The sequence below is a fragment of the Podarcis raffonei genome, chromosome 15, assembly GCF_027172205.1.
Source record: "Podarcis raffonei isolate rPodRaf1 chromosome 15, rPodRaf1.pri, whole genome shotgun sequence".
In the NCBI taxonomy this organism is placed as follows: domain Eukaryota; kingdom Metazoa; phylum Chordata; class Lepidosauria; order Squamata; family Lacertidae; genus Podarcis; species Podarcis raffonei.
The window spans coordinates 44763927-44777014 of NC_070616.1; the positions used below are offsets into that span (position 1 = coordinate 44763927).

The window sequence follows — 13088 nt, forward strand, 5'->3', positions numbered from 1 at the left end:
GCGGCATAAACTTATTCGGAAAACCTCTTCTAAAGTGTATAGCAATGAGAACTAGGATTAAGCAGAGTAGGGTAAGCCAGTTACTACTTTGGCACCTCCTAGAGCGTACACAAGTGTGTAAGGATATAAAGAACTTCAATACCTTCGTGACAGTTGTAAATCCATTTTTGAGGTTTATTCTACAGGGCAGAACTGTTCCCAGGTCCTTGTGGATGGGGAAAGCATAGCTTCCATTTAAACAAGACAATGAGGTATGTATAGCAGAATTATGGTTTGCATTTTTCTGGTATTTCCATTTTAGAAGGATGTCATTCCACAGCAAAATGGGTACACCAGTGTAGCCTCTATACCTGCTACAAGACACGATCCAAACTGAACAAAGAATCTCCTCCCATTTCTTCTTTGGTTTAGGTCCAGTCAGAGTTGTAGACTTTCAGTAAATGGTACACCAGTTGCTTCCATCACTGGGCATCAGTCCCCCAGTGATAAGAAGAATCAAGTCCACAAACCACCAGATCCCAAGTCCTCCAAGAGTGAGCAATTTCCCTACAGCTGTGCCTGTGTGCCCCAGGCAGAAGCGATCCACTCCAAAGCAGCCCAAAAAAAAGGAGTAGAGGAGAGTAGTTATGAAGTAGTGCCCCGTGTATCTGAGAGAGAACAAAATTGAATAAAACTTTCACATGGTGAGCTGGTATCCACCCTTGCCTTCACTGTACAACAGTTCCCTCTAATGGGCATAAAGGAGCATGCACAGAATCTCTATGTACTGTACTTAAAATGTACTAGCCCAGGGGTTGTCAACCTGGTCCCTACCACCCACTAGTGGGCATTTCAGGATTCTAGGTGGGTGGTAGGGGGTTCTATGGCACAAGCTGAATCCTTCTTCCATCGAGCACTGGTGGGCAGTAAGGAAATTTTACCATCAGGAAAGATGAATTAGTGGGCAGTAGGTATAAAAAGGTTGACTACCCCTGTACTAGACTGTGCCTACATAGGCCTTGGCTGGAACAGTGAAGAGACCTGCATTTACTCTTCGTTTGTGAGCAAGAATAGTTCCTTACACTTGAAGTCAGTAAGACACAATATGGGAGAGGAGAGTCAGATCTGTCTTGCATAGGACTCATCCACACTTCCATTTGTGCTGTGCTTTCTAGGCACAGGCCCATGATCTCTGGGTCCATTTTCAATAAGTTTGTTGTTGTTGTTGTTGTTGTTGTTGTTGTTGTTGTTGTTGTTGTTGTTGTTGTTGTTGTCCTGCCGTTTTCCCCAGGAAAACCTGCTGTTTACCTCTGAATTGGAACAAACTGCAATTCACGGAAAACTGATGTTTGTTCCGATTCAGTGGCAAACAACGTCCGTGTCATAGCTGGACCAAAAAAAGGCAGCTATGGCTAGAAAGTAGCTGTGGCTAGAAAGTATGGCACAAACAGAAGTGGGGATGAGCCTGTGCACTGCCTGTCACACAATGAATGTTGCAAAGGAATTCTGGGTTCAATAATCTCAAGAAACAAAGCAAAAAGGAAACTCACTTTATGCATGGCTTATTCCCCCGCCGAAAGGTCCGCTGGCCTGCACATTCGATGCCATCCAGTGCCTTGCATTGGACCTGAGTGTGGCTCACATCACTATATGCCTGACCACCAAACTATTACAGGGACAAAACAACAACAGTGGACAGAATTGAGAATTTATTGGGCTAGATTCCTTGTTTTAAGTATACATTTTCCATAATGAATACATTTATCTTGGAACATAGGGAGCAGGAAATCGAGCCTCTCTTTATCCCTACCCCAAATTTGCCAGACATTTATCTAATATTAGAGTAGCAAAATAATCCCTTTTGAGCCCACCTTGAGACATCCGTAGCCCAGTTCCTCTCGTGCACTTGCATTTCCACCATGATCCATGGGAGCCTCACACTCTACAAACTCCTCAGGTCTGCAAATAAACCACAAGGTGAGTTTGATTTTGAGAAGAAGAAGAAGAAGAAGAAGAAGAAGAAGAAGAAGAAGAAGAAGAGTGAATGTTCCCCAGTTTCCTTAGATTGATCAGGCTAGCATCAATTTAACCCCATCCCTTCTCCAGTCTGCTTCCGTAGCAGCCTCTCCAACATACTGTACCTTCCTAACTGGGGCAGTTTACTGCTTGCACCTAACCTTTCATCCTTGACCCCAGACACCTGCCATCGTTTAATACTCCATTTCCAACACTCACTTCTCCCTTTCCCATCAACCACCCCTTCTCTTTGCCCAACATCAACTTCTGCCACTCCCCTGCAGGCCTTTGTCTTGCCTCCAGTTTGCTCCGATTCATATCCCAGCCCTAGACTTTGGCAACGTCTTTGTCTTCCACCCCAGCACCACTCATCCTTCCATGCACAAGCCACAGCCTTCCACTGTTAAAAAACCCTTTGTGTTCCATCCTTACCCCTTTAGTTCTTCACACATAAACTAAACTAAACTAAGGAGCTTTCACAGCTGTGTGCCCAGAAAGCAGCAGTTTACGCCAATAGCAACTGGATTTGCATCTGTGTTTAAACCACCATCTCAGCTGACTCCTACTCTGAGCTGGCAGTATAGTCCTTTATTGCTGAAGTTTCTGTCTGGATTTTTTAAAACAATGCAATCGGTACAGAAGTAATTTTTTTAAAGTTGACCTTAGAGTGTAGGAGTGAATGCGCCTTAAGTCACAATGCCTATCACTGTACCCAGGACCATTCCAAGACATTTTGGCAACAGAGAAGCAGCAAAACACTGTGCCACCCTCCACGGCCTCAAATTATGACCCCAGGAGCAGCCCCTGCCATTTCCTCCCTGGAGTGGGAGGAAACCAGCAGCACCTCTTATTCACCATGCTGCCACTGTAGAGGCAGCATGGGGCAGGGGCTGCCAAGGAAGTGGGAGATCTGGCCTCCAAGAAACACACCACAGCAGTTGCTACTGTAGAACTGGCTATACATGCCTTGGAGGCCAGATCTACTGCCCCTGTGGATCCTGACTCCTGCCCCCAGAGGTTGTGTCCTCACCTTGCAGTCCTCACTGCACTCCTCAGCACTTCTGAACACCCACCAGGGCCCACCAATTTTGATGCTTCCTCTGGCCCTCACAACACCGGGCAGCAAGAAACTACAGGACACAATTTAAAATTTCCAACAGTGCCCTAGGACAGGGCTGTAGCTACTAGGGGGTGGGGGCTAGCTGGGGTTTTTTACCCTAGGACGGTGAAGCCTCCAGAGGGGTGCCATTGAGGCTCACAGCTTGTAAGTACACAAATGCATGGGGGAGGGGGGGCCATACTGAGTCTCTGACCGGGGTGAAATAAAGCCTAGTTTTGCCCCTGCCAAGGGTGCCCAAAATAGCACTCCTCCAGGCTGCTTAATGTGACAGCTGGCCAGTGCCAGCCAGACGCATACCTCTGCTAAGCAGACCTGCCAAGACAGTATGCCAAGGGTATTTTTTTACTTTTTTTACTACATTTAGACCCCACTTTTTCTCCAAGGAGTTCCAGGTGGCAAACACTGTTCTTCCTCTCCTCGTTTATCCTCCCAGCAACACTGAGAAGTTGTGAGGCCTCTTGAGTTGTGAGTTCGAGCCCCAGGTTGGGCAAAAATTCCTGTCCTGCTGCAGGGGGTTGGACCAGATGACCCTCACTGTCCCGTCCAACTCTACAGTTCTGCGATTCTACGACCCAAGGCTACCCAGCGAGCTTCATGGCTGTGGTAGGATCTGAACCCTGGCCTCGGCGAGCCCAGTCACAGATCCCAGCCGGACCTCACCCGCCTCCTTTTAACTCCCTTCCCATATTCCACTGCCTGACCGGGCCGGGGAGAGGCCAGGGTGCCAATCCGAGCTGCGCCAGGAAGCCGCCTCTCAGGCTCCGGCGAGGTGGGAGAAGATGGCCGCCTCCCCGCCCCTCCCCTGCTCCGCCTCCCCTCCCGGAAGTCTCGCGGGACCTTACAGGTGATCGCAGCGCACGAGCGGGCCGTGGGGGCCGTGGCCTTGGCAGGAGAAGGCGCCTCCGGCGCTGGCGGGGGGCTCCGCGTCGGGCTGCTCGGGGCCGAGGGTGGCGTTGTGCTGGAGGCTGCGCGGCACGCCCTGCAGGAGCAGCAGGTTGCCCAGCAGCAGCGCCGCCTGCCCGCACAGCAGCGCGTAGCAAAGCGGCGGCCCTCGGCCCGCCATGGCGGCCGCCGCCGCGCAGAGAGACTCCTTCGCCGGTTACCCAGAAAACCCGCGCTCCGCCCCGGCCTCGCCGCCGCCCTCTCCGCCAATCAGGAAAGGGGATTCTCGGCTAGCCAGTCGGAGGCGAGGCAGAAGGCGGGGAAACGGGTAGAGGGCCGCGCCGCGCGCATTTCCGGCGGAGGGGAAAGGCGTCATAGGGCCGGAAGGCCTCTTTGAAACGGGCGGATTAGCTGGGCGCTGTAGGAGTACAGCCAGCCGCGCTCAGGGAAGTTGGGAATTGTAGTCCAGCTGTGCTCTAGCGCAACCTTGCCGGCTTTTAACTCCCCGGTGTCTGAATTTCAAATGGTCTCCAGTCATTACCGAGGAGCTGCTGCTAAAGCATCCGTCCGGATACGTTTGCAGAAAGTTTGTATATGAGTAAATATTTAAATCTTTAAATATTTTTATTGCGTTTTCAAATATATAGGAACATCAAAAAAGAGATAACATATACAAAAAACAACCCATCATTCTTTCCGACATAGGACAGATATAATAAGGTCATGAATATACAGACATTTCATTAAAAAGAAGTAACAAAAAGTTAAAAGGACAAAGTCCTTTGTGGCACAAAAGAGGCCAAACCTGTTTTTGGTAGGTGACATGTATTTTTCACATCTGATGTATTGGCATATGAAATAGGGCCCAACCATGAAACACTATTCCCTTGTAATAAGTGTACGTTATGGGTAATTTTCTTCAGTATTGCTGTATTGCTATACCTTGGTTGAAGAGACAAATGGTCCAGGTTTTTGCATTGGAGGGTCTATAGTTTGTGGACAGGTTATAGGATGTCAACTGCACACTGAACATTTGTTCCGATTTACTTGCAGGACTATTATATTATATGTTGTGGTTCGTCCCACACTTTCAGCTGCATTTTCCCATCACTTTCCTTACCACAAAAGTTCTGATTATACTGCAGAAACCTGAATTTGCTGATATGTTAAATCCAAGCTGCAAAGTACAGTGGTACCTCGGGTTACATACACTTCAGGTTACATACGCTTCAGGTTACAGACTCCATTAACCCATAAATATTGCTTCAGGTTAAGAACTTTGCTTCAGGATGAGAACAGAAATTGTGCTCCAGCGGCGCAGTGGCAGCAGGAGGCCCCATTAGCTAAAGTGGTGCTTCAGGTTAAGAACAGTTTCAGGTTAAGAATGGACCTCCAGAATGAATTAAGTACTTAACCCGAGGTACCACTGTAGCAGCAGCCTGGAAAGGCCACCAGTGTTTGGGAAGGCATTTGCTGGTGACAAGCTGTTTAAGATACTGTGCTGCTAAATGCAAGTATTATTGCAAACCATATAATAAACCAGGGCTACCTGATGTGGGAGCAGGCCCCTAGGGGAAGCTGCTTATTTGATGGCTGCACACTGGCAGAAAGCTTGTCTGCTACAAAATGTGAGTTCAGACCAGAACAAAAGTAAAGTGCAGCTTGGTCCAACCAAAGGTCTGCACTGTCCACTGAAACAGTGCCTAAGCTAGTGCTGACCCATTGTGTGTTAGCTGTGAAAAAAGCAAATTCCGTGCTGGGGGTCATTAGGAAAAGAATTGAAAATAATGTAATATACAATTACAGTACTGACTCACACTTGCAAACATGAAAGGGTTAACCTGAGCTGTAAGCTCCTTACCAGAGTGAGTGTGCCTTAGCAGGCTTGCAGCAACCTCTGCTCCCCACCGTCCTGGTTCTCAGTCTTTTCTCTTTGTGCTTCCTGGAACGAGCAAACAAGGAGTTATGCAGACAATTGCTCCCAGTTGAAAGAAAAACCAAATGAACTGAATATCTCCAAAGGGGAGATTTAAAAACCTGCATCTTTGCTAACCCAAAGACTGCAATATCTGTTTTAAAGTCATTTGGAACCTTTTTTCATCTTTGTTTTATTGCCAAAAGGACAGAGACTTGTTTGGTGCCATTTCTAAAAACTGAATAAACCATTCACTTATTTGCAAAGCTAGGTGTCCGTGCTTTGTTCTAGCCAAGTATTTTCATGGGAAATGTTGTTTAAAAGTAGATGAGGGCAGATGTAAATGTAACCAGTTTAGATGTGCTTGGAGCAGTCACCATTCTGCTTAAGGATCTCTCTTCCAAACCTCTCTCTCCAACAAGTAAAACCTCTGACTTCATAATACTGTTATGCAAAACTATGGTGTGACTGCATTACGAATATTGTGTACCGTTCTGGTCACCTCACCCAAGAAGGATAATGTTACTGGCCACCCCAATCTGCCAAGCAGTGCCCCAGACTCCAAAGGGTCTTGGCACTCAACCAGGTGCCTTTGGGGAAAATGAACCGTGGCAGAGTCTGCAGTTTCTCTGAAATATGATTTATTTACACATATTTACACCAGAAGTTTTCAATGGAGAGAGATTTCACAGGATTCATATCTTAGAAGGAGCCAGTCCTTCACCGCAAACCAGCATTGGATTCCCAGACATCTATGTGTGTGTGCCTCTCTCTCAGCCTGCCATCAGCCAGCTTGCTAAGATGGTTCTGGCCTTCAAAGCAACTCATGCAGTTCTCCTTACTTCTTCCCTAAGCACAAAATTTCGAATGCACAAATTTTTCTTGTGTGACATCACACACACCGTCACAGTGGCAATCTCCTCCACTCACTGGCAGAGCCTTCTGCCTTGTTGATGGTTTCCATTGACAGTTTAATCAATGACTTGTTTCCAGCATGTTTTTGTCATTCTTAATGACTTCAATCCCAAGTGAGGCCCTGGCCTGAAAAAGCTTTAGCTGTGTTTTTCAATGGCTTGGCATTTCCCCTTCATTTCTCCAAATATTATATAAATTTATATATAAATAAATTTATTAATTTCCAACATTCACTAGCTCAAGCAGTTATAGGTGCCCTTGTTACCCCATACTCTGTTACTCCAAATCTGTAACAATATTAGAGAGTTGGAAAGGGTTCTGAAAGGGCAAGCGAAGGGGTTGGAGTGACTCCCATATGTGGAAAAGTTGCAGCATTTAGGACTTTTTAGTTTTGAGAAAAGGTGAGTAAGAGAAGTTTATATTTATTTTATTTATGCATTTTGCAGTTTTTCATTTTACATCTCATGCATTTTCCATCTTACAATATTTACAGTGGTACCTCTGGTTGTGAATGGAATCCATTCCGGAGGCCCGTTCGCAACGTGAAAAGCCCGCAACCCGAAGCACCATATCTGCAAAGGTGCATGGCGCGATTTGGTGCTTGTGCGCATGTGCAAAGTGTGATTTAGAATCATAGAATCATAGAATTGGAAGAGACCACAAGGGCCATCGAGTCCAACCCCCTGCCAAGCAGGAAACACCATCAGAGCACTCCTGACATATGGTTGTCAAGCCTCTGCTTAAAGACCTCCAAAGAAGGAGACTCCACCACACTCCTTGGCAGCAAATTCCACTGTCAAACAGCTCTTACTGTCAGGAAGTTCTTCCTAATGTTTAGGTGGAATCTTCTTTCTTGTAGTTTGGATCCATTGCTCCGTGTCCGCTTCTCTGGAGCAGCAGAAAACAACCTTTCTCCCTCCTCTATGTGATATCCTTTTATATATTTGAACATGGCTATCATATCACCCCTTAACCTCCTCTTCTCCAGGCTAAACATGCCCAGCTCCCTTAGCCGTTCCTCATAAGGCATCGTTTCCAGGCCTTTGACCATTTTGGTTGCCCTCCTCTGGACACGTTCCAGTTTGTCAGTGTCTCTCTTGAACTGTGGTGCCCAGAACTGGACACAGTACTCCAGGTGAGGTCTGACCAGAGCAGAATACAGTGGCACTATTACTTCCCTTGATCTAGATGCTATACTCCTATTGATGCAGCCCAGAATTGCATTGGCTTTTTTAGCTGCCGCGTCACACTGTTGGCTCATGTCAAGTTTGTGGTCAACCAAGACTCCTAGATCCTTTTCACATGCAGTGCTCTCAAGCCAGGTGTCACCCATCTTGTATTTGTGCCTCTCATATTTTTTTGCCCAAGTGCAATACTTTACATTTCTCCCTGTTAAAATTCATCTTGTTTGTTTTGGCCCAGTTCTCTAATCTGTCATGGTCGTTTTGAAGTGTGATCCTGTCCTCTGGGGTGTTAGCCACCCCTCCCAGTTTGGTGTCATCTGCAAATTTGATCAGGATGCCCTTGAGTCCATCATCCAAGTCGTTGATAAAGATGTTGAATAAGACCGGGCCCAAGACAGAACCCTGTGGCACCCCACTAGTCACTCTTCTTTAGCGCTACTATGTATGCGCAAGTTGCGAAACCTGGAAGTAACCCTTTCTGGTACTTCCGGGTCGCCGTGGGACGCAACCTGACAACGTAACATGAGGCATGACTGTATAATAAATCTTTATTGCAGTCCAAAAACTCATAGAACAATTTCAGAACAAAATACAGTTAAGACAGCCAACCACAAAAGAGAGAGAAACCGAGGTGGTCATTTTGTTTTGTCTTGAACTTGATGATCTCCTTCTTTTTCTCCTTCTTTGGAGGTCTTTAAGCAGAGGCTTGACAACCATATGTCAGGAGTGCTCTGATGGGGTTTCCTGCTTGGCAGGGGGTTGGACTCGATGGCCCTTGTGGTCTCTTCCAACTCTATGATTCTATGATCTTTGTTTCTTTTGATTTCCGAAAGAAACGTTGCCACGGCCAGTGTAATATCGTTAGACCTACCATCCAAAAGATTTAATATGGGAGGCTTCAGATTTTCCTGGCAGATTTGCCAGTAGGGGTTTGATCAGTTGGTCCCTTTCTTTTTCGTACTGCCCACAATGCAGTAAGATATGCTTAATGCAATCGACATCCTGAGAACATAAACAAAGCCTATTCTGTTAAGGGATGCCTCTCAGCCTACCATTTAGAACTTCAAAAGGAAATACATTTAGTCTGACTGTGCTAAATAAATGCTGATAGGTTGGTACAGACTGGTTTCTAAGATATGAGGGTATCTGAAAGTCATACCCATATTGGATTCTTACTGCTACTGGGCCACAGATTACATGAGATTGAGATCGCAGGTTGCTATGTGAAATGTCCCAGAGCCTTTGCCTCAGGGCTTCAAGGGCGGTATCACAGCCCAGATGATACAAGAGGGATGATGGCAGTCCAATCAAGGTGGCTTTTCTGGCCATAGTTTTCAGCCATGGGCTGATAAACTCCTCATTGGTTAAATGTAGAAATAATTCCTTCCCCAGGCCAAATACTGAGATCTTGAGCCAGTATCTCAGGACAGCCCATCATGCTTTAGTGGAGAGTGGGCATTCACCTGTTTCCAAAAATAGAATTGAATTTGGGACAGAGTTTGGGACCTGTAATAGGGACCAAAGAAACTTTGTCTGGAACCCGTCTAACTAGGGAAACAAACCGTTGTACCAGATGTTTGAAGCGTAGAGAAGTTGGGAAACCGATTTTGCATTAAAGACCCTTATGCCTGATGGAAATTACTGACCTCCCCTTGTAAAAAAGAATCAGAGTATAACAAGTTTCCTTAACTCCACCTTTTGATAGGCGGTCTGCCAGTGGTAATTCCAGTACTTTGAGTGATTAAATAAAAGCTCTAGGTATTGGAAATATTTGTTGTTGTTTAGTCGTTTAGTCATGTCCGACTCTTCGTGACCCCCTGGACCAGAGCACGCCAGGCACTTCTGACTTCCACTGCCTCCCGCAGTTTGGTCAAACTCATGCTGGTAGCTTCGCAAACACTATCCAACCATCTCGTCCTCTGTCGTCCCCTTCTCCTTGTGCCCTCCATCTTTCCCAACATCAGGGTCTTCTCCAGGGAGTCTTCTCTTCTCATGAGGTGGCCAAAGTATTGGAGCCTCAGCTTCAGGATCTGTCCTTCCAGGGCTGATTTCCTTCAGAATGGAGAGGTTTGATCTTCTTGCAGTCCATGGGACTCTCGAGAGTCTCCTCCAGCACCATAATTCAAAAGCATCAATTCTTCGGCGATCAGCCTTCTTTATAGTCCAGCTTTCACTTCCATACATCACCACTGGGAAAACCATAGCTTTTACTATACGGACCTTTGTTGGCTAGGTGATGTCTCTGCTTTTTAAGATGCTGTCTAGGTTTGTCATTGCTTTTCTCCCAAGAAGCAGGCGTCTTTTAATTTCGTGGCTGCTGTCACCATCTGCAGTGATCATGGAGCCCAAGAAAGTAAAATCTCTCACTACCTCCATTTCTTCCCCTTCTATTTGCCAGGAGGTGATGGGACCAGTGGCCATGATCTTCGGTTTTTTTTAATGTTGAGCTTCAGACCATATTTTGCGCTCTCCTCTTTCACCCTCATTAAAAGGTTCTTTAATTCCTGCTCACTTTCTGCCATCAAGGTTGTGTCATCTGCATATCTGAGGTTGTTGATATTTCTTCTGGCAATCTTAATTCTGGCCTGGGATTCATCCAGCCCAGCCTTTTGCATGATGAATTCTGCTTATAAGTTAAATAAGCAGGGAGACAATATACAGCCTTGTCGTACTCCTTTCCCAATTTTGAACCAATCAGTTGTTCCATATCCAGTTCTAACTGTAGCTTCTTGTCCCACATAGAGATTTCTCAGGAGACAGATGAGGTGACCAGGCACTCCCATTTCTTTAAGAACTTGCCATAGTTTGCTGTGGTCGACACAGTCAAAGGCTTTTGCATAGTCAATGAAGCAGAAGTAGATGTCTTTCTGGAACTCTCTAGCTTTCTCCACAATCCAGCGCATGTTTGCAATTTGGTCTCTGGTTCCTCTGCTTCTTCTAAATCCAGCTTGCACTTCTGGGAGTTCTCAGTCCACATACTGCTTGAGCCATCCTTGTAGAACTTCAAGCATAACCTTGCTAGCGTGTGAAATGAGTGTAATTGTGCGGTAGTTGGAGCATTCTTTGGCACTGCCCTTCTTCAGGATTGGGATGTAGACTGATCTTCTCCAATCCTCTGGCCACTGCTGAGTTTACCAAACTTGCTGGCATATTGAGTGTAGCACCTTAACATCATCATCTTTTAAAATTTTAAATAGTTCAGCTGGAATACCATCACTTCCACTGGCCTTGTTATTTGCAGTGCTTTCTAAGGCCCATTTGACTTCACTCTTCGGGATGTCTGGCTCAAGGTCAACAGCCACACTACCTGGGGTGTACAAGCCATCCATATCTTTCTGGTATAATTCCTCTGTGTATTCTTGCCACCTCTTCTTGATGTCTTCTGCTTCTGTTAGGTCCTTACCACTTTTGTCCTTTATTATGGTAATCTTTGTACGAAACGTTCCTTTCATATGTCCAATTTTCTTGAACAGTTCTCTGGTTCTTCCAATTCTGTTGTTTTCCTCTATTTCTTTGCATTGCTCGTTTAAGAAGGCCTTCTTGTCTCTCCTTGCTATTTTTTGGAAATCTGCATTCAATTTCCTGTATCTTTCACTATCTCCCTCACATTTTGCTTGCCTTCTCTCCCCCGCTATTTGTAAGGCCTCGTTAGACAGCCACTTTGCTTTCTTGCATTTCCTTTTCGTTGGGATGGTTTTTGTTGCTGCCTCCTGTATAATGTTGTGAGCCTCCAACCATAGTTCTTCAGGCACTCTGTTCACCAAATCTAAATCCTTAAACCTGTTCCTCACTTCCACTGTGTATTCATAAGGGATTTGATTTAGATTGTATCTTACCGGCCCAGTGATTTTTCCTACTTTCTTCAGTTTAAGCTTGAATTTTGCTATAAGAAGCTGATGATCTGAGCCACAGTCAGCTCCAGGTCTTGTTTTTGCTGACTGTATAGAGCTTCTCCATCTTTGGCTGCAGAGAATATAATCAATCTGATTTCGATGCTGCCCATCTGGTGATGTCCATGTGTAGAGTCGTCTTTTGTGTTGTTGGAAAAGAGTGTTTGTGATGACCAGCTTGTTCTCTTGACAGAATTCTATTAGCCTTTGCCCTGCTTCGTTTTGAACTCCAAGGCCAAACTTACCAGTTGTTCCTTTTATCTCTTGATTTCCTACTTTAGCATTCCAATCCCCTATAATGAGAAGAACATCCTTCTTTGTTGTCATTTCTATAAGGTGTTGTAAGTCTTCATAGAATTGGTCAATTTCAGTTTCTTCAGCACCAGTAGTTGGTGCATAAACTTGGATTACTGTGATGTTAAAAGGTCTGCCTTGGATTCGTATCAAGATCATTCTGTCATTTTTGAGACTGCATCCCAGTACAGCTTTCGCCACTCTTTTGTTGACTATGAGGGCCACTTCATTTCTTTTACGGGTTTCTTGCCCGCAGTAGTAGATATGATGGTCATCCGAACTGAATTCGCCCATTCCCGTCCATTTTAGTTCACTGATGCCCAGGATGTCAATATTTATTCTTGCCATCTCATTTTTGACGACATCCAACTTACCCAGGTTCATGGTTCTTACATTCCAGGTTCCTATGCAATATTTATCTTTACAGCATTGGACTTTCCTTTCGCTCCCAGGCATATCTGCAACTGAGCGACCTTTCGGCTTTGGCCCAGGCACTTCATCAGCTCTGAATCTACTTGTACTTGTCCTCCGCTCTTCCTCAGTAGCATGTTGGACGCCTTCCGACCTGAGGGGCTCATCTTCCAGCGTCATAACTTTTATATGCCTGTTGTCTTTGTCCGTGGAGTTTTCTTGGCAGGGATACTGGAGTGGCTTGCCGGTTCCTCCTCCAGGTGGATCACGTTTGGTCAAAACTCTCCACTATGACCTGTCTATCTTGGGTGCCCTGCTCGGCATGGTTCATAGCTTCTCTGAGTTATTCAAGCCCCTTTGCCATGGCAAGGCAGTGATCCATGAAGGGGTGGAAATATTTAGTCTGCACTAGATTATGGCCATCCTAGTTCCCATATACACGGGGAGAAGCTTTTCTCAAAAACCAGAATTTTTTATTTTTC

At 45.7% G+C, this 13088-nt stretch overlaps 1 protein-coding gene across 1 annotated transcript; it reads right to left on the bottom strand.

The window, feature by feature from the left end:
* Nucleotides 1–371: 371 nt before the first annotated feature.
* Nucleotides 372–4206, bottom strand: TM2D2 (TM2 domain containing 2). The gene is made up of 4 exons (XM_053367450.1): nt 3958–4206; nt 1851–1938; nt 1530–1645; nt 372–647 (listed from the first exon to the last, which is right to left on the bottom strand). Exons 1-4 carry the CDS (start codon nt 4176–4178, stop codon nt 434–436), a joined length of 639 nt encoding a protein of 212 aa, XP_053223425.1. The 5' UTR covers nt 4179–4206; the 3' UTR covers nt 372–433.
* Nucleotides 4207–13088: the final 8882 nt, after the last annotated feature.